Source organism: Gopherus evgoodei, chromosome 7 (assembly GCF_007399415.2).
Source record: "Gopherus evgoodei ecotype Sinaloan lineage chromosome 7, rGopEvg1_v1.p, whole genome shotgun sequence".
NCBI lineage: Eukaryota > Metazoa > Chordata > Testudines > Testudinidae > Gopherus > Gopherus evgoodei.
The window spans coordinates 119,169,714-119,191,998 of record NC_044328.1 but is presented as its reverse complement, the minus strand read 5'-3'; the positions used below and the strand labels follow the sequence as shown (position 1 = coordinate 119,191,998).

Genomic DNA, 22,285 nt, shown 5'->3' with positions numbered 1-22,285 from the left:
CAAACAGTCATTAAGAAAACCATTCAAGAGATGATTCAAACACGTACCCTCTTCAGCAGAAAACACTGTGGTTACTGGGCTAAATGGCCCTTCTCCTTTATTATTGTATACACCAACTTTGACTTCATACGGTGAAAATGACAGGATGCTTTCATTTCTGAAGACATATCTTGGTGTATCAGGAGATGTGACTACAGTCTGTATCCATGTCGTAACACCGAGAGGTCGGAAAGCAACAACATATCCAAATCCTTCACCATTTTGTAATTCTTCAGGAACAGGCTGTGCAAAAACAAGGATACAAGTTCACAGGTTACGTACGGTATAATAAAGTGTGCTCCCCCGAGGCTACCTCACGATTTGTACTGTAAGATTGCCTTTAAAAACAGAATAAATTGTTAGGAATGTTGCTTGTTTTTCACTAAGTAAACTGGATTGATAGACACTGAGTAAATATTTTTAAAAATGTTCATCACATTTTATATTAAGGTTCCATTTCTAAATTGTTTATAAAGGATTTAAAAAGTTATTAATTGATATTTGTATGAAAAGTTAATAATTTCACCAGGACACCAAATTGCTTACTACTGTAGGTTATAACTATTTAACACTTACTGAAGTGACAACTATCTATAACACATAGTACTTATAAGAACATAAGCATGGCCATACTGGGTCAGACCAAAAGCCTATCCAGCCCAGTATCTTGTCAACAGACAGAGACCAATGCCAGGTGTCCCAGAGGGAGTGAATCTAATAGGTAATGAAAAAGTGATCTCTCTTCTGCCATCCATCTCCATCCTCTGACAAACTGAGGCTAGGGATGTAATGTAACACGAATGTAACATACAACATTTATTAACCTTTAATAAACAATTTACAAATGAAACCCTTAATATAAAGTGTTACTCAACTGTCTTCCTTACTCTTATGTGCCAGCCTGGATAGTCCAAGACTAGCAGAATCAAGGAGAAGCTCCAGAGTGCCACTGGGAGTGGACAAAATTAGAGGCATAATTCTTCTGCTTGACTCTTCAACAATGTTTCTACACTTCTCTTAATATTTGTGCTAAGCCAGAAGCAATCTCAGGAATGTTAACTGTATTTTCTGTTGATTCTGTTCTAGGACAGTAACTAATGGAAGTGAAAGCGGGAGGGAAATACGCATAGCCAACATTATAGAATGTTAGCACACTCATATGTCCTAGATGAGATGCTGCTGAATGCAAGGGTTTTGATCTCTGGGTGGGAATTTGAATGAAAAAGGAGTTATTCTTGGAAGAATATCTCTTGTCAGAAAACTTACATCCCATGTTATGACCAGTTCAGACCTGCTGCCTCCTCCTCCACTTACTTCAGATGGGGGTATTTCAGGAACTGTGAAGAAGAAACACATAGTTTAGATAAACATATAGACACATACTAAACCGATGACTGTATGAGACTAATCTATGCTTTGAAAGGAACTCAAAGTTTTACTCAATTTGTTGCTCAAAACAGGGCAGTTGTTTCTATGCTGTTGTGTGGGCCCAATCCTTGGAAGCACCAAGCACTTCCTGCACTCATTTTGCTTGTGCACTTGCTGTGCTTGGCACAGAACTTACAGAAGGAACTCACTGATTTGCAGGATTGCACATTGGTTTAAAATTTAAGAGCCCCTGAACAACTTGAGACATGCTGCAAGCTGTCATGCTCGGTACACTACACAGATCACTTATGCAATGCTCTTACTCAGTGTAACTACCATCTTATTGGAATTCTTCAATATATTCTCTTGGGACACATCTTATATGTACCAGGTGCACCAAGATCAAAAGAGAAGAAGAAAAGCAAAAGTGGCAAAACCAAACTAACTTAATCTATGAATGAAAAAAAAAATGACAACCTATACCTAACCTCAGAATAAACAAATTAGCAGTAACCTTGCCAGCATGACAGCATTAGATTTTAATGAGAATGATGATTATTGAATAATCCCCTCCCGTGTCCTGAGCAGAAAAATATTACTGTTAGATAACCACACATGCATACTTTATGCTCCAACTCTTTGTATACTCTATAAACTTTTACGATGCTGACTGCAAAGAAAATCCCAATCTTCACTTATACTAAAGTCCCCTTGTGTTTCTCAAGCATTAAAAACAGGGCTTGTTGGATAGAGTAATTTTCTAGTCCTGTGCTTTGCTTTGTTTTTTTTTAAAGACTCCTTTAATACTTCAGTGCTTCAGAGAAAATGCAACTATTCAGTGACCTTCTCTCGTAATTCCATCCTGTAGTGATTAAAATTGGTTTTCCTTATCTTAGCATGTAAGCACCAGAGTTTGTGCTTCGTTATCCATCACCGATGAGTGTTCAATAGCACTAATGGCAGAACATTAAATGTGTGAGGAAGGCAGCGTTCCCATGCTGTGCTATGAAAACAACGTTACTGTCTAGTACAAATGATACTTTCTTCTGGATGAACTGAGTGCAAATTTGAAGCAATCCCATGTTTAAACTTGCACTGTTGTACTCCTTTGTTTAATGAAATAAAGAAATCCCCTCTACATCCATTGAAATCTGTAGCCTCTAAATAGCTGACTGAACACAATGAGATCTCAGCATGCTGTAGCATGTATTGGGATGTTTTGTTGATGATAGCAGTAGAACAAGGTCACTCATCTAGCTGCATGGAAAAATCACAAACAAATTATTTCTGTGCCTTTATATTGGACTGTAGTTCAAAATTGGTATGATCCTTTTCATAGGTCTGAATGCTGTTTTGTAGCCATGGCATTTTAATTATAAACAAACGAATAGAAAAAACCACTAACCTGCCTCTTCAGTTCTTACTTTTTCTGAGGGTAAACTAGGTTCTCCACCTCCGATTTTGTTATTGGCAACGACACGAAATTCATATTCAACCCAAGGATTTAAATCCACTACTGTGGCCATGTAAGTGTTTCCATCGATGACATCAGGAACTATTCAATAAAATTGTGGGGCATTAGGAACTTTCCCCCTCCCCTTAAATAACCATTTCAAATGGATATAGACACTATAACAAGGTTTCTTGTTTTACCTGTTGTGACTCTCTGCCAACCCACTGAAAACGGTGTTCTCGCCTGAATAGCGTAAGTAGTGACTGGGCTGTGATTATCTGCGCCTTCTTGCCAAGAGAGCTGAGCTGTGGTATCCGTTATTTCATCCACTTTCACGTGTTCAGGAGGGCCAGGGGAGCCTAATACAATCAGAAAGCAGACTGAGATGTTGGTGGTATGTTGTGAAGGTAGCAAAACCCACAAATACAGCCCCAACTTATTCTTATTTTACCAGCACTGTGGGGGGAATAAAACAATTTAGCTTGCAGTAAAAATACCAGTTTTCACATTTCCTTAACTTCTGTCTGGTATTTTATAGCTGTGCAAACCAAGTTCTGAAATGGTAATTCCAAAACTATAACACAGATGATAGGTTCTTTCAGGGACCTCTGTTCAGCAAGATTCCTCTACCTTTCCAAATGAAATGCCTTTTTCTTTAGTCTTTGATGTCCTCCTTTAATTTACTAATACAGTTCGGTAGTCCTCCAATTTGTTATCTAAAGCTGTTTTCTGTATGATGCACTGCAGTACTTTTTCAGCACATCAGATCAGCACCCTGGACAGCAATTCACTCAGCCAAGCTTCCTGCGGCATGCTGGAAAATCCTGATTCTGTGAGACCCTGTAAAAGATGCTGCTTTTGCCTCACACACAACAGGAGAGGAAATTATTATTATTATTATGGTGGTAGCACTTCGGAGCCCTAGTCATGGACCAGTAACCCCTTGCGCTGGCGCTGCACAAACAGAAGCTGAAAACTGGCCTTGCCCCAGAAGGTGGTGGTAGTGATGAAATGCTCAACAGTTCAGCCACCACTGTAAAATGTCAAGGGCATTTTAAAATACATTGAATGAATGTAGATTTTGGAATTTTTGTCGCTGTATTAGCAATACGTTCAGCTAGCTAATCAATAACTAGAGTTATTTGGTGCTACAGTTTAATCTCTAATAGCTAAAATAAATCTTGAGTTAAGATAAATACCATCAGATTCCATAATTTGGACTAAATTGTGTCTTGAAGACAAAGCCTGAGGAGTGGCAGGTGTATGAGTAGGCCACAATTGCCTATTTGCTCCTTTGGTGGAGGTCATTCACAACTGCATTTCTATTAGCATCAAGTTTCTACACTCCTGCCCTCCCTCACTAGTTCAGCTAGCCATGAGAACAGGTGTAAAGCCAGTACTCCTCCCATTGTCTGCTCCTCCCAATTCCAAGGACAGCGTAAGTGGACGTGCAGGGTCCAAGCAGGGCTGTGTGCGCATGCACATGGCGGGTCAGGGGTGGGGTGGGGAAGAGTATTCATACTCTCCATTCCTCACTTATATGTGTGTATAGTTCAAGTCACAATCTAGCCCCTCCTATGTTTCACAATGTCAGCTAGGAAAGTCATTAGAAAATAAGATCAGCAAAATAGCCAAAAAGTTTACCTCGTACTATCAGATCTGCTGCCGATGATACACTATCCACTTCTGTCTTTACCATGCAAACATATTTTCCACTGTGTTTCAGCTGGATGTTTCTAATCATTAAATCTCCTGATGCACTCTGTTGAATACATAAAGTCGTTTTATATTTAATGCAAAGTTCACGTTCTATTAACTAATAAGCAAGCAGTCCAAAATGTCCAATGTTCGCAAAGTACAGCTGTTCTGTAAGGAGGAGAAAATGTGCTCACTTCATGTTATAAATAATATACTTCTGTAGACCTCTGACCTCTTGAACTGATTTTGGTAGGTCTGTATCTAACGAGCTTATCTAATTTATATGTTAAGAAAAGTTAAAAATGCCAATAAGGAAAGCAAGCAAAGCTGTAATGTAAATAGGGGGAAACATAAAATTTATAAAAATATTTGTTACAGGCTCTGCAAAAGCATGAGGCCTAGTTAGTTAGCCTACAGTTCTTGGCCTAGGGTTATACGATTTAGCAATATGTATCTTGTGATAAACAAGTAATCCACAAAAGATCTGTTTATGCTGGAAATAACAGATTTCTAGGGGATTTCTGGAATATGTACGCATAAGGTTAACTGCATTAATGTGTTGGAAATATTAAAGAATTTCTTGACCAAATAGCTTATGTTAGCAATCAGAATGCCAATTAGGTTCATTGGAATGACATATATGCAAAAACGGACAAACTTAAATCAACTCCGGTCCTGGAATTGTAGGGTTGTAAGGTCAAGGTGTAGAATGGAAGTGTATGCTCAATCCTTAGTTGGGACATCAGGATGACAGGATTGTGTAAACTTCAATGTCATCCACTTACAGTGGTTCTCCACTTACTTTCCCTTCCATCTTTTCTTCTGATACATCTGGTGGTCTCCATTAGGTAGTGAGTATGCACAATGCAGGGGGTTTTGGTATAAAGCATACTGCTGATTGTCCGAATAGCAGGGGGGACACTGATTTTTTCTGGATAATTGTGAGTTCAGACAACTGAGAAGATAGGAGCCATTGAGCAGTGAGATGCCCTTCCCTGCAACCAGAGGCTCCTCCTTCTTCTTGCAGTCCTGCCCAGCCAGGAGCCTAGAGTCCCCTTCCTCGCCCTTTGCACCTGCAAGGATTGAGTGTCATGAGCCCTGCAGCAGCACAGTAAGCCCTCTGCAACTTCACTGTCACAGCCCTGCTCAGTTACAACTATGATTTTACTTGTGATGCACTAATCTCATCTCCTATAATACATTAATGTAGTTGCCTGACTCAAAGGACCTCTTATTAGTCCCTTGTGGAGTTTGCATTCTAAATAGAAGGGTACACTCTTAAGCAGACTCCTAGTTTAGTCCAGATATAACAGACTTTTAGAAAAGGTAGCCATGGGTAATTGGTATGAGAAAATTCAGCTTCTTCTGTAGGTGCGTGAGTAAAATAGAATGTGACAATGGCAAGATTAGATTGGTTTTAGAGAGTCAATTTTGCTCCACCCCCTCAAACTGTTGTGTCCTTACATGAGATAAAATTGTAGGTGGGAATCACAAAACTAATTTTTTTCCTTCTGCAGACTTTCCATGGTAGGTGTTCCGTATTTAATGTCACATAAATATCTTTTTTTTAAAGGAGTTGTACATTTGTAACTTTTTGGCTGAATTCACACTATTTTAAGATTCCCTTGGTGTTATTTTTGGTTTTTAACTGAGCATTTCATCCACAGTGCATTCTTCTTTCCTCAGACTGCACTGTATGCACTTGCTTTACATTGATTGACTGATAGCTGTAATTTCAAAATGCACTGGGAAGTGTTAGGTTTGCAACTTAACATTTATTTCTGCAGAACTGCTTCAGGGTTTGATCCTGCATTGGATACACTCTTTCCCTTTGTACAGCCACAGAGGAAGATTCTTCAGAAAAAGGGATATCCCCTCTTTCTTGCTGCTGAGTAACTCCTTATAAGGGATTTCATATCTCATCTTCCCTGGAGATGAGTCTGTAAGTCAGTTTCTAAACTCAGTTATGCTGGGATAAATCTGGGGTCAAACTGACTCCAAAGGAACTATGCTGGAGTTACACTCATGGGTAGCCAAAATCAGAACACCTGACTCAACCTGACTATAGCCTGGAAATCCTGCCACTTGCAGAAGAATTTTAAACTGGCCATCTATGGATCATTTAGTTGGTAGAAAGGTTCACTACTTGAGAACCTCTATTCAAGGGTTATTACAGGAGAGGGAGCATTGTCTAGAGAGATCATGTAGTCTACAGGACAGGACACTGGACTGGGAGTCCTAATCATGGTGCTGCTACTGATCTGAGTGACTTCGGGCAAGTCATTCACTTGACTGTGCTTCTGTTTCTCCTCTCATCTTTTGTCTTGTGTACTTAGACTGTAAGCTCTTTAGAGAGGGACTGCTTGACTGGGGGTTTGCATGAATCTTGGCTGAAGCCTCTAATACCAATGAAATAGATACATTAATTAATTAATTTATTATTATTATTATTGACGTCAACCAAGCCTCAGACAGAAACAATCCAGCCAGAAAAGAGTAGTAAAGTAGTTCTGAATGGCTAGAACATTTAAGAAAAACACACAGACCAATTAGGCCATTATAAATATCAATGCTATAGAAAACATGACCTGTAAGGAAAGGCTGAAAATAGATACATTTAGTTTACAGAAAAGAAGACTGAGCGGGGACAGAATAGTCTTCAAATACACAAAAGGTTGCTACTTTACAGCAAGGGAGATTTAGGTTAGATATTAAGAACATTTTTCGGACTATAAGAATAGTTATGCACTGAAACAGGTTGCTTAGGGAGGTTATGGAATCCCCATCAGTGGAGTTTAAGAACGGGATGGTTTATGTATACTTAATCTTCCTAAGCTCAGGGGGTGGACTAGATTACGTTTTGAGGTCCTTTCCAATCCTACATTTCTATGAACTTTCCACATTTAGAGCTGATCCTGAGAGGTATTCCACACCCTCATTTCCCATTGACTTCAGTGGGAAGAAAGGGTGCTGAACACATCTTGTGGAGAGCTGTTTAGGTCCCTCCAGGACTGAGGTCATAGGAGAATAGACTGCTACAGCAGTCCACTTTGCCCTACCTGCATCTTTAATGGGAGACTACTCATGGACAGAGCATTTTTAGGATGTCTAAGTTTAAGAGTGCACTGGTGAGAATTCAGTGTTTTATGTTGCAAGAGTAAAACTCCTCAGTAAATGTTCTCCACTTCTCAATAGCCATGCAGTTTTTTTAATACATCACCTTTTCCTCCCATTTGGTGACTAGCTTCCTCCCCAGAGTGACTTTTATTCTGAATTAGTTGCCCTTCCACAGAAAGAAGATATGCCCCCTTTTGGAACAGAAACATCCTGGAAGACTTGAGAACTTTTCTTCTTGTTTACTAAAATGTGTTGACCTTCCAAGCATGCTTTCAAGTCAGGCAGAGGAGTGATGCATCTCAGGGTGAGGTTCCTGTCTGGTGGGACCTTTCAGTTCTATTGGTCATGTGGCTGATGATTTAACAATGTATGGGAGAAAGGAGAAGTGCCACTGCTTTGGATGATTGTTGTTTTATAACCCTTACTGCACTTACAAATGTATGCCAAAGTCACTCAGAAATGTACGTGGGCACTCTTTGCCAAGAGTTTCTTTGAGACTGCAATCTGAATGAATAAACATTGAAACTCTTTGGGGTGTTTGTTTTATGCATTTTGACCCTAATATTTCAAGGATCATTTGTTTCCAGAGAGACTGCCCATTATTAAAATACAAGACTCTAAAATAAATTTTACATAAACTTGCAATATTGTTACCAGCTTGTGTCTCAGGAATTATTCTTGCTTCATTCAAGTGAAAAGAAATTTCACTGCTGACTTGAATGAGAGCAAAATCAAGCCTTTAGTTTTGATTTTTTTAAGTGCTGGTCCTACTAATACCACCCATAACCTCTTTGTGTAATGCAACCTAAAAGCATTTTTTAACAGCTCTCCTTACTATACAGGAATAAATAAATGTAATGTTATGTTCATGAATATAATGTAGATGTAAATAATTACAGGAAAAGAATTTACAAGACAATGCTAACATTGGCTGCAATACCCCACAATATACTGAAGGTATGTCTACACTGCAAATTGGGACACATGACTGCAATATGTGTAGACATATCCAAGGTAGCTTTAACCTAGTCAGCTTGGGAATCAATAGCAGTGAAATGACGGCAACATGAGGCTTCAACATGGGCTTATAAGCCCACCTGAGATCCTGCAGATGTACTTAGGTGGCTATCACTGAAGTGAATGCTGCCGTGACTTCACTGCTACTGGTACTTGAGCTAGCTAGATTAAAGCTAATTCTTATATCTCTACATGTGCTGTAATCACATCACCAATAGCAGATTAAACATAAGATGAGACCGAGCAATTCAAAGGCAACCTGGAGTACAGAAACTACCTGATGGGAAGTGCGCATTCAGCACATATTCTCAACACTGAAATTTATCAGCACAAACTAATCTTGTATTAAGCCTTCTACACATAAATTTACCCAGAGGATTGTCAAACAAAATATTGTTACTTTATATAAAAGTCTGACTGCTCCTTGGATGACAAGTTAGAATGGGCTAAACCAAATCCCCTTTTCAGTTGCAGTAAACAATAGAGTTCTGTAGAATAAGTTCCAGTATTGTTCATACATTACATCCCAAATAATATGCTGCTATCAAAGTCCTGAAGTTTCACATAAATCATTCTGGGATACCTTGAAAATACTTGGCCAACACTGCTGCGACATAGCTGGTGCTCTCTACTGTCACTAATCATTAGAGAGCTTGCAACAGAGTAAGTTTCATTGGCATCTCTGGCCAGCACAATTAAATCTTTGCTAGTGTGGACAAGTTAAGGTGATAGGAAGGTCACCTTCCCCACTGCATTCTACCCTAACCTATGCAATACAAACTGGCAGCCCATACTATGTCCTGGTCTACACTACGAGTTTAAACCGAATTTAGCAGCATTAAACCAAATTAACCCTGCATGGACCACACGGGAGATACTGGATCTGATCGCTATATGGGGAGACAAATCTGTTCTATCAGAGCTCTGTTACAGAAGACGAAATGACAAAGCATTTGAAAAAGTCTCCAGGCTATGATAGACAGAGGCCACAGCAGCGACGCAGCACAGTGCTGCGTGACAAGTGTAATGGAAAGCCAAAGAATCAAATGGACGCTCATGGAGAGAGGGAGGGAGTACTGAGGACTCCAGCTATCCTACAGTCCCCGCAGTCTCCGAAAAGCATTTGCATTCTTGGCTGAGCTCCCAATGCCTGAAGGGTCAAAAACATTTTCCCAGGTGTTTCAGGGTGTATGTCGTCAATTTACACTCTTCTCCCCCTCCCCCGAAAGAAAAGGGGAAAAAATCGTTTCTCGCCTTTTTTCAATGTCACCCTATGGCTACTGCATGCTGCTGGTGGACGGGGTGCTGCAGCACTGAACACCAGCATCCCCTTCCCAGTGGCAGATGGTACAATATGACTGCTATCCATCGTCATCATCAGCCCGTGAGTGCTCCTGGCTGGCCTCGCTGAGGTCGCTGGGGGTGCCTGGGTAAAAATGGGAATGACTCCCGATCACTCCCAGCAGATGGTACAAAAGGCTTGGTAACCGTCCTCATCATAGCAGCTGGAGGCTGAGCTCCATCAGCCCCTCCCCCCCTTTCATGTATAAAGAAGATTCTGCACTCCCTGGACTATCATAACAGTGGGAGGCTGTGCTCCTCTCCCCCCCGCACCTTTTACCTTTAATGTCCTGCCTGGACTATCATAGCAGCTGGAGGCTGCCTCCCCCTCATTTTATCTCACTAAAAACTCAGTGTTTCTTATTCTTGCATTCTTTATTACTTCATCACACAAATGAGGGGATGCTGCCACGGTAGCCCAGGAGGGTTGGGGGAGGAGGGAAGCAACGGGTGGGGTTGTTGCAGGGGCCCCCCCTAGAATGGCATGCAGCACATCATTTCTGCGGGATCTCTGGGGCTCTGACCCGGCGCGGCTGTGCTCTCTGGCTCTCTAGTACACTTACCCCATATTCTAGGCAGGACTGACTCTATTTTTAGACAAAACATAAAGAAGGGAATGACCTGGGGAGTCATTCCCATTTTTGTCCATGTGCCCCTGGCCGACCTCAGCGAGGCCAGCTGGGAGCACCCATGACAGCAGCAGACGGTACAAAAGGATTGATAACCATCGTCGCCAATTTCCAACTGCAAATGGTGCAAAATGACTGATAACCATCATCTCATTGCCAATTTACAATGGCAGACGGTGCAATAGGGATGGTAACTGTCTCTGCTACCTTGGAAAGGCAAATGAATGCTGCTGTGTAGCACTGCAGTACTGTGTCTGTCAGCAGCATCCAGTACACATACGGTGACAGTGACAAAAGGCAAAACAGACTCCGTGGTTGCCATGCTGTGGTGTCTGCCAGTGCAATCCAGAGAAAAAGGGCGCGAAATGATTGTCTGCCGTTGCTTTCACGAAGGATTGAGTGACAACATTTACCTAGAAACACCTGCGACACTGTTTTTGCCCCATCATGCATTGGGATCTCAAACCAGAATTCCAGTAGGCGGCGGAGACTGCGGGAACTATGGGATAGCTACGGGATAGCTACCCACAGTGCAACGCTCCGGAAATCGCCGCTAGCCTCGGTACACAGATGCACACCGCCGAATTAATGTGCTTAGTGTGGCTGTGTGCACTCGACTTTATACAATCTGTTTTAAAAAACCAGTTTCTGTAAAATCAGAATAATCCCGTAGTGTAGACATATCCTATATGAGCACCTGTTAGGGCATTGTGCTCCACAAAACTTACAAGCTAAGGCCAGCGTGGAGTGAACCAACATGGTCAGTGTTAAAAGGGAATCCATGCTGCAGCTTTGCTCCGTGTGTGTCTACAAGTGTGCATCTGTTCTTACTGCTCCTGGATGGAATTGGACTGAAAACAAACTAAATCCATCCTTCCATTTCATTTTGTTGGCTGGAAGACAATTTCAACTGCTGCTGGACTGTCTGAACACATGATATCTGAAGCAGTTTACAGGCAATCTGTTCACAATTTCAAAAACAGCTTGATTTCCCGTGCTGCTCCTATGACTCATCTTTCTAACAAAAAAAGATGTAAAACAATGTTATATCCTGGCATTTTTGGGGTCCATATGGAAGAGCTGTATGTTGCATAACAGGTGCTACCATAACATTTCTAAGAGCTGCTATATGTCAAAGATAGAAGGCATGCCACTTCCCTCAAGAATGTTCCAGGAACTCCCACTATATTATTACATCATTGCTCATCTCAAAGAGAAAACATCAGTTGAAAAGTTACTTTGCATTTGCCACAGTCACTGCCAGCCACCACCAAAATTGGGGTTTCTAGCTATTTTTTTATACAGTGAATAAGAACATATGAATAGCCACACAGGGTCATGCCAATGTCCATCTAGCCCAGAATCCTCTCTTCCAACAGTGGCTGGTGCCAGATCTTTCAGAGGGAATGAACAGAACAGGGAAACTTATTGAATGATCATTCCTCTATGATCCAGTCCCAGATTCTGGCAGTCAGAGATTTAGGGACATCCAGAGCATGGGGTTGCATCGCTGACCCAATGGCACTGATGGACCTATCTTCCATGAACTTATCTAATACTTTTTTGAATCCAGTTATAATTTTGGCCTTCACGACATCCCCAGCAATAAGTTCCACAGGTTAACTATGTGTTGTGTGAAGAAGTGCTTCCTTATGTTTGATTTAAACTACTGCCTATTAATTTCCTTGGGTTATCCCTCGCTCTTGTGTCACGTGAAGGAGTAAATAATACTTCCTCATTCACTTGCTCCACACCATTCATGGTTTTATAGCTCTCTATCATATACTCCTTTAGTCATATATTTTCTAAACTGAAGAATCTCAGTCTTTTTAAGCTGTCCTCGCACAGAAGGTGTTCTATACTCTTAGAACATTTTGTTGTGCTTCTCTGTACTTTTTCCATTACTAATATATCTTTTTTTGAGATGGGCGACCGGAATGGCACACAATTTTCAAGGTGTGGGTGTATCATGGATTTATATGATGGCATTATGATATTTACTGTCCTATTATATTAACCTTTCCTAATGGTGCCTGACATTCTGTTAGCTTTTTTGACTTCTGCTGCACATTGAACAGATGTTTTCAGAGAACTATTCACAATGACGCCAATATCTTTCTTGAGTAGCAACAGCTAATTTATGCCCATCATTCTGTATGTTTAGCTGGGCTTATGTTTTCCAGTGTGCATTACTCTGCATTTATCAACACTGAATTTCATCTGCCATTTCGTTTTCCAGTCACCCAGTTGTGTGAGATCTCTTGGTAACTTCACACTCAACTTTGCACATAAACTATCCTGAGTAGTTTTGTACCATCTGAAAACTTTGCCATCTCATTGTTTACCTCTTTTTCCAGATCATTTATGAACATACTGAACAGCACTGACTCCAGTACACATACCTGGAGGACACCGCTATTTACCTCTCTCCATTCTGAAAAAATGATCATTTATTTCTACCCTTTGTTTCCTGTCTTTTAACCAGTTATTAATCCATAAGAGGACTTTCCCTCTTATTCCATGACTGCCTACTTTGCTTACGAACCTTCGGTGAGGGACCTTGTCAAAGGCTTTCTGAAAGTCCAAGTACACTATATCCACTGGATCAACATAGTCCATATGTTTGTTGGCCCCCGAAAGAATTCTAACGAACTGGGGAAGCATAATTTCTTTTTACAAAGGCGACGTTGACTCTTTCTCAACATATTGTGTTAATGTGTCTGATAATTCTGTTCTTTACTATACTTTCAATCAAGTTGCATGGTACTGAAGTTAAGCTTAGTGGCCTCAATTGCCAGGATTGCCTCTGGAGGCTTTTTAAGCTCAGTGTTACATTAGCTATCCTCCAGTCATCTGGTACAGAGGCTGATTTCAGTGACAGTTTACATACCACAGTTAGTAGTTTTGCAATTTCAGAACTGTTGGGTGAATACCAGCTAGTCCTGGTGACATATTACTGCTTAATTTATCAATTTGTTCCAAACCCTCCTCTATGACACCTCAATCAAGGCCAGTTCCTTAGATTTGTCATCTAAAAAGAATAGCTCAGGTGTGGGAATCTCCCCTCACATCCTCTGTGCTGAATTCATTTAGCTTTTCCACAAAGGCCTTGTCTTCCTTGAGTACTCCTTTAGTACCTTGATCACCTTGATTGTCCAGTAGCCCCACTGATTGTTTGGCAGGCTTCCTGCTTCTGATGTACTTTAAAAAATTCCTTTTTGTTTTTGTGTCTTTTGCTAGTTGCTCTTCAAATTTTTTTTTGGCCTGTCTAATTATCCCTTTTACACTTGACTTACCAGACTTTATGTTCCTTTCTGTTTTCCTCAGTAGGATCTGACTTCCAATTTTTAAGAGATGTCTTTTTGTCTGTAACTGCCTCTTTTACTCTGTTCAGCTTGGAAAAGAGGAGACTAATGGGGGATATGATAGAGGTATATAAAATAATGGGTGATGTGGAAAAAGTGGATAAGGAAAAGTTATTTACTTGTTCCCACAATATAAGAACTAGGGGTCACCAAATGAAATTAATATGCAGCAGGTTTAAAACAAATATAAGGAAGTTCTTCTTCACGCAGCGCACAGTCAACTTGTGAAACTCCTTGCCTGAGAAGGTTGTGAAGGCTAGGACTATAACAGCGTTTAAAAGAGAACTGGATACATTCATGGTTGTTAAGTCCATAAATGGCTATTAGCCAGAATGGGTAAGGAATGGTGTCCCTAGCCTCTGTTTGTCAGAGGATGGAGATGGATGGCAGGAGAGAGTTCACTTGATCACTATCTGTTAGGTTCACTCCCTCTGGGGCACCTGGCATTAGCCACTGTCAGTAGACAGATACTGGGCTAGATGGACCTTTGGTCTGACCCGGTATGGCTGTTCTTATATTCTAAGCCATGGTGGCATATTTTTGGTAAGCTTACTTTTTTTTTATTTGAGCTATGCAGAGTTTGAGCCTCTATTATGGTGTTTTTTAAAAATTTCCATGCAGCCTGCAAACATTTCACTCCTATGACTGTTACTTGTAATGTCCATTTAACTAGCCTCCTTGTTTTTGTGTCACCCACATTTCTGAAATTAAATGCTACCAGAGTCGGTTTCCTTGGTATCTGAACCCCTACAAGGATGTTCAATTTCATTTCATTATGGGCCCTATTACTGAGCAGTTCAGCTAGACCAGATCCTATGTACCACTTAGGATTAAATAAAAAAATTGCCTCTCCAGGATTAGCTGCTTCAAGAGGCAGTCATTAATGTTGTCTAGAAATTTTATCTCTGCATATCATTCTGAGGTGACGTGTTCCCAGCTGAAATCCCAGTTCCCAGTTGAAATCCCCTGTTATTATTGGGGAATATGAAAGCCAAGTGAATGAATATGCCATCAGACACTTTATAAATCAGTATACGGACTCATTTGCTCACTAAGGGCCCTATCCAACTCCCTCTGAAGTCTGTCCATTGAATTCAGTGAGAGCTGGATTGGGCCCCTGAGGTATTTTAGTTTGTCTTGTGGTTAACTTCTGTAGTATCCAGTTAGCAGAGCACGAATACCCCACCTTGTTCAAACATTAATGACAAGGCTCCTGTTTCCTATACACACCCTCAGCTGTTGTTGCCTTATGGCAAATATTCCAATAAAAAGCTACATCTTTTAGACTTCTGGGTCAGCCAATGGAGAATCACTGGAATGAGTCCTGAGAGGTCCTGAATAGAGCTGACTGAAAATTTTCCATCAAAACTGCTTTTTGATGGAAAATTGGATGTTCAACACAGTGAAAAAAATTAAAGAAAGTTGCCTTCCACTGAGAATTTTGACTTTTTCCTGAAAATCAAAAACTTTCCAGTTGGTTTCTGATCAAAACCTTTGGGTTCTTGATTTATCCTTTTGGACAAAAAGTTGAAATTTTCACTGAAAAAAAAAATCAGTTTTCCAACAACTTCATATCTACCATTGAAGTCACATATATTGGAAGAGATCTTTTTATCAACGATAGTTAACCTTTCCCTTGTAATTTTGATATGTTTATGTAGAGCCTGTTTAGGTACTTTACTTGAAACTTGGTATATAAATAATAACTATGCAGCAATATGGCAAGGTAACAGGCTGTGAAATCAGAGGATTCACATTGGGACATGACAGATGGTCAGCTCAAATTTCCAGAAAGATTTTTATAAAAAATATACGATCTACAAAAGTCCCTTTGCTGTCCAAAAGAAACCTAATTTCTTTTGTATGCACTTGCATTTAATCAAGTGCCAATCTGTATATGGATCCTCTTTCATGTCCAATGATTAAATGCTATGCCTCTTGAGAAGATTTTCAAAGGCACAGAAGGGCAGTTAGGCACCTAAATTCCATTAATTTTCAATGGGAGTCGGATACCTAACTGGTCATTGGTTTCATCAGCAAGAAGGCAGAGCTGTAGGAAACTGAACTTTAATAAACCTACCGAGAGGCCAGTGTTACCTGCTGAGGCTAAGTGGGTTGTCTAAAAACAACCCAGGAAACTACAGACCAGTTAGTTTAACTTCTGTGCCAGGGAAGATAATGGAGCAAGTAATTAAAGAAATCATCTGCAAACACTTGGAAGGTGGTAAGGTGATAGGGAATAGCCAACATGGATTTGTAAAGAACAAATCGTGTCAAACTAATCTGAAAGCATTCTTTGATAGGATAACGAGCCTTGTGGATAAGGGAGAAGCGGTGGATGTGATATACCTAGACTTTAGTAAGGCATTTGATACGGTCTCGCATGATATTCTTATAGATAAACTAGGAAAGTACAATTTAGATGGGGCTACTATAAGGTGGGTGCATAACTGGCTGGATAACCGTACTCAGAGAGTAGTTATTAATGGCTCCCAATCCTGCTGGAAAGGTATAACAAGTGGGGTTCCGCAAGGGTCTGTTTTGGGACCGGCTCTGTTCAATATTTTCATCAACGATTTAGATGCTGGCATAGAAAGTACGCTTATTAAGTTTGCGGACGATACCAAACTGGGAGGGATTGCAACTGCTTTGGAGGACAGGGTCAAAATTCAAAATGATCTGAACAAATTGGAGAAATGGTCTGAGGTAAACAGGATGAAGTTCAATAAAGATAAATGCAAAGTCCTCCACTTAGGAAGGAACAATCAGTTTCACACATACAGAATGGGAAGAGACTGTCTAGGAAGGAGTATGGCAGAAAGAGATCTAGGGGTCATAGTGGACCACAAGCATAATTTGAGTCAACAGTGTGATACTGTTGCAAAAGAAGCAAACGTGATTCTGGGATGCATTAACAGGTGTGTTGTAAACAAGACACGAGAAGTCATTCTTCCGCTTTACTCTGCGCTGGTTAGGCCTCAACTGGAGTATTGTGTGCAGTTCTGGGCACCGCATTTCAAGAAAGATGTGGAGAAATTGGAGAGGGTCCAGAGAAGAGCAACAAGAATGATTAAAGGTCTTGAGAACATGACCTATGAAGGAAGGCTGAAGGAATTGGGTTTGTTTAGTTTGGAAAAGAGAAGACTGAGAGGGGACATGATAGCAGTTTTCAAGTATCTAAAAGGGTGTCATCAGGAGGAGGGAGAAAACTTGTTCACCTTAGCCTTCAATGATAGAACAAGAAGCAATGGTCTTAAACTGCAGCAAGGAAGACTTAGGTTGGACATTAGGAAAAAGTTCCTAACTGTCAGGGTAGTTAAACACTGGAATAGATTGACTAGGGAAGTTGTGGAATCTCCATCTCTGGAGATATTTAAGAGTAGGTTAGATAAATGTCTATTAGGGATGGTCTAGACAGTATTTGGTCCTGCCATGAGGGCAGGGGACTGGACTCGATGACCTCTCGAGGTCCCTTCCAGTCCTAGAGTCTATGAGTCTACAACCACCTGGCTTTGGCAGTTATAGTAAACTTTACCTTTTACGCTTGGATTAAATGGATAATTCCAAAGAGTACTTTTTTTTTTAAAAAACCCTTTTAAATGCATTGCATTGTCCTATATAGCATTTATTATAAAAATATTTACTAATGGACTCAACTCCTCTCCTTCGCAGATAAAGATCTTGATAGTATGGTGATGGCCACACTATAAATACATTAGACAAATGGGCATAGGAAAAATAAGGGAGGAAGGATGACAGGAAAAATAAGGGAGGAAGGATGACCTTGGCAATGGACTGAGACTCAGGAGATCTGAGTTCAGTTCCTGGCTCTGCCACAGGCTGCATGTGTGACCTCAGGCAAGTCACTCTGGGTATGTCTACACTGCAGTTATACACCCACAGCTGGCCCGTGTCAGTTGACTCGGGCTCACAGGGCTCAGGCTATAGGGCTGTAAAATCACAGTCTAGACATTTGGGCTCAGGCTGGGGACGGGCTCTGTGACTCTGTGATAGGGGAAAGTTCCAGATCCTGGGCTCCAGATCCCGAACCACTAGATTGCAATTTTACAACACTGCAGCCTAAACCCCACAAGCTCAAGTCAGCTGACAAGAACCACCCGCAGGTGTTTAAATGCTATGTAGATGCCTTAGGCGCCTAGAATATCACTGAGATTCACAAACTTGAGTAAGGCATCTATGCACTCTATACAATGAATGGGGAGAGACAGATGCCTCAGAAGGGGGTTCACAAAAATCAGCATGCTGGGCAGTTCTCCACCTAAAATGGCCAATGGAAGATGCCAAGGCAAGGGGTGTTTCCTAAGCCCCACCCTTCTCAGGGAGGGTGCCTCCCTTGGCTTGGGATTCTCAGCTGGAAAGCATCTCTTGGCATTAGATACCTACATCATTTTTGTAAGAAGCCGGGAGTGGAGGAGAAAGACAGCGAGCTCACTCATAACTTTTAGTCCAGTGTCTAGGATACCTACCAGGATGTGGGAGACCCCCAATTATTATAACAAATGGAAAAGTAAGCTTCAAGCAGTGAAAGGGAAAATCTGGAGCTTTTCCCTTGTGTGTGACTAAAAACTAAATAAAATATCTGATTTTATACAGAACTCATCCAAAAATGAAGAAATCCTCTTTTGTGTTGTAGAGTCTGTAAGATTAAAATTTTAGAAGCCAAGTTTGCTCATTCACTGTAATCAACCAACCATTTTGCTAACTAGGCAGAAAGCATGGTGTTCAGAGACTGACACAATTCAGCGAGTGTCTGAAAATATAAAAAAGTATTTTACAAGAGCTGAGTATCTTAATTAGAAGCCCAGATTGTGGCTTCTGTGACACAGCCCTGAGCAGGGAGTGCTGCAGAACCATACAGCAGGAGGAGCACTGGAGAATGTGAGTGCTCAGACAATAACTGCACTGAATCCTTAGAAACAACTTACATGGGCCAGATCCTCAGCTGGTGTAAATCAGTATAACACCATTGACTACAATGAAGCTATGTCAATTTACACCAGCTAAGGATCTGGCCTCAAACTTTTAATTTATTTTTTTATTTACATATCATTCAAATAAATTATTTCAAATTAGGCCAAAATATTCAGATGACATGCGGTCTTATACTGTCTGCTATGTTTATAACACGTCTCAGCATAGACAGAGCTTTGAAAAGATCATCCTGGATTTATGTCATGCTTTAGTCTGTACTGATGAAGGAATGAATGGTCCTCCCCTATACCAGATACTGGGGCAGTAATTTGCACATTCCAGCTTGGGGCTTGAAGGGAGCTCAAGCTGATAACTGTTGCCTTTGCCTGGGATGGAGAGATGCTTAAATCCTCTTTTAGTTCCTTTGGGGATATGAAGATTTGACAGTTACAAATCTGAAATGCCTTTCAGATTTATCAAAGGGTCTCCAAGGCTTACACAAACTTTCCAATCATCTTGAACCCATTTATGAATTTTCCTTTGAAACTATGTAATGCCATTGCACAGTAGTTGGATGCCAAACCAGGTGACACTCAGCAATTTTTATTAAGAGCTGATGCAGAGAGCTACACAGAGGAAGCCATTCACAGTGCACAGCAAATGTTATCGGTCCTACAAAATGCAGGAACTCTGCTACACATTCTTGACTAACTCTCTTCTAGCACCCTAATTATTTATCTATAGACAGGTATAGAAATCTCTTGTAACAGTTATGTTAAAACTTTGTGTGGGTTTAAACCCAAACCTCGGAGTGAAATTTGAGGTGGTATAAATCTACACAGACAAACTCGACACAAGGTTCACACAAACTTCTTACCAGCCTTGCTTTGTAGAACTGCACAGCTGACACATCTAACTCTGATATTGCTTTCTCTTAAGCGGCCTACATAATGTTAGGATAAAAGGAGCCCTCTCTGATGCTTATTAATGGAGACTTCAGTATTTACAGGAATGAATCAAATTGACACTGTTTGGAACAAATACATTTGATGGTTAAGTCGATTTGTGGTTGACTGTGGCAAAGACTAAACATCAACATTGTGCACCATTGAGGAATGCAAACACTGCAAAAAACATGGGATGCATCTCATGAAGTACCTATTGAAACAGATTTCTGCATGGCAGCAAATAACTTGTTTTCAATTTAGATAGATCCTCACCTCTGGTTCAAAGAGACATTGTGGCTGTGGGGTGTAAATAACTTTCTTAATTTTTAAATTCTTTTGTGTTATTGGACTTCAGATATCTAATATCTGTATTACGGAATATGTACAGCAGCAAGCTCTGTGCCTGTAATTCTGAATAGCTGATCTCCTTGGGGAAGGCAATTCTACAATACCAATGGTATGTCTACCCTGCAGCTGGGAGTGAGTTTCCCAGATGGGGTGGACGGACACGTTAGCTCTACTCAAGCTAGGATGCTAAAAATAGCGGTGTAGCTGGAGGAAGCACAGACAGGGACTCAGGCTAGCCCACCAAGGAGCCCAGGTAGGTTTGTTCTCAACTGGCTAGCCTGAGCTGGCAACTGGGCTATCCCTAGCTACACTGCTATTTTTAGTGTGCTGGCTTAAGCAGAGCTAGCATGCATCTGTGTACCCAAAGTGGGAAGCATACTCCCAGCTGCAGTGTAGACGTACCATAAAAAGAGAACATCTGGTTGTATTTTGGCTACCATGTTAAATTTAAAAAAACAAAACAAAACACTGAAGTCACAAAGCGTGCAACATTTTTGCTCTTTTAAGTCAACCTTGTCTTTAAGATACATGCACCTATAATCAGAGAAACAAATGTTCACAACTTACCCCACCTACTTTCTCAAAATGAGAAGTATCTCTTTTGAAATCGGTGAGTGTTCCATTGAAATACCACGCGAAGCCAATGTCTAGCAATGGATCGTGCTGAACTTGGCATGGCAAGATTACACTCTCTCCAACAGTCACATCCATGTTTGAAGGTGCCAGAATTATCCTTGTTGGCTCTATGGAGAGCAGAAATAGTCATTTTAGCCATCTCAGCAGTTATCCCACTTTCTGTGTTACTGAGCTTGCTTTAAACATTCACATTCTATAAGATGCACTTGACTAGTGTCATAGTAAAATTCTATATTGCAAATATTATTGATCGAATTCTGTTCCTGAAGTATTGTGAGAGCTTATTAACCTCAGTAGGAGGTTCTTGTGGCTCAGAGTAGAATGTGACCTGCTGCATAGTTTGTAGTGCTCAACAAATTGCAATGCACACAAAAAAGTACAGTTCTATAGAAAATCTAATATTGCTAATAATTAAAGGAAAAATCTTCCTCTCTGATCCATACTGTGGATTTCTGCTGGATTTTCCTGCATGCTTTTTGTATTATTAGTGGAAGATCTACATGTCAAGCAAGCACAGAATGTGAAAGCAGCAAAGAGAGATCCAGACTAACATGGCTAACCCTCTGATACTTCACAGAATGTGGTAATTTTAGCGATTAATCTCTGTCTATCTCAAAGTGCTTTACAAACACCAGTTAACTCTCAAAACAGGTTGAAACGGAAAGTAAAAAATAGACCCATTTTACAGACCGCCAAACTGAGGAAGCATGGTTTAATTTTTTGCCCTAGATTATTCAGTGAGTCAGTGTGCAAGCCAGTAGTTGTATCCAGATGACCTTACTCCAAGAGTCCTGGTCTAGGAATCAGAGGGTAGCCGTGTTAGTCTGGATCTGTAAAAGCAGCAAAGAATCCTGTGGCACCTTATAGACTAACAGACGTTTTGGAGCATGAGCTTTCGTGGGTGAATACCCACTTCCTCAGATGCATGTAATGGAAATATCCAGGGGCAGGTATATATATGTGTGCTAGCAAGCAAGCTAGAGATAACGAGGTCAGTTCAATCAGGGAGGATGAGGCCCTGTTCTTGCCAATTACAGAACTAGTTTCTCCTCTCTTGGTTTTCACACCTCAACTGCTAGAACAGGGCCTCATCCTCCCTGATTGAACTGACCTCGTTATCTCTAGCTTGCTTGCTAGCACACATATATATATACCTGCCCCTGGATATTTCCATTACATGCATCTGAGGAAGTGGGTATTCACCCACGAAAGCTCATGCTCCAAAACGTCTGTTAGTCTATAAGGTGCCACAGGATTCTTTGCTGCTTTTACTGGTCTAGGAACTATTTCACAATATAGATGAGAGATTTCCCCTTTAAAATTAAAAAAGAGCCAGAACTGATCTCTTTTTATTTAACTATTTTTAAACATACAACTCCTCAGACCCTTTACCTC

The 22,285-nt window shown here is 40.7% G+C and overlaps 1 protein-coding gene across 2 annotated transcripts in view; it reads right to left on the bottom strand.

Annotated features, from left to right (window-relative positions):
- Nucleotides 1–22,285, bottom strand: part of CNTN3 (contactin 3) — a 251,644-nt gene that overhangs the window by 15,652 nt on the left and 213,707 nt on the right. Inside the window, exons 11-16 of one of the 2 annotated variants that reach the window (XM_030570435.1) lie at nt 20,822–20,997; nt 4,505–4,622; nt 3,061–3,219; nt 2,813–2,962; nt 1,306–1,376; nt 48–282 (exon numbers count right to left, since the gene is read on the bottom strand). In XM_030570435.1, the coding sequence (XP_030426295.1) occupies nt 48–282; nt 1,306–1,376; nt 2,813–2,962; nt 3,061–3,219; nt 4,505–4,622; nt 20,822–20,997 (909 nt within the window). The remainder of the gene's footprint in view (nt 1–47; nt 283–1,305; nt 1,377–2,812; nt 2,963–3,060; nt 3,220–4,504; nt 4,623–20,821; nt 20,998–22,285) is intronic. The other variant, XM_030570436.1, reaches the window with a different exon arrangement.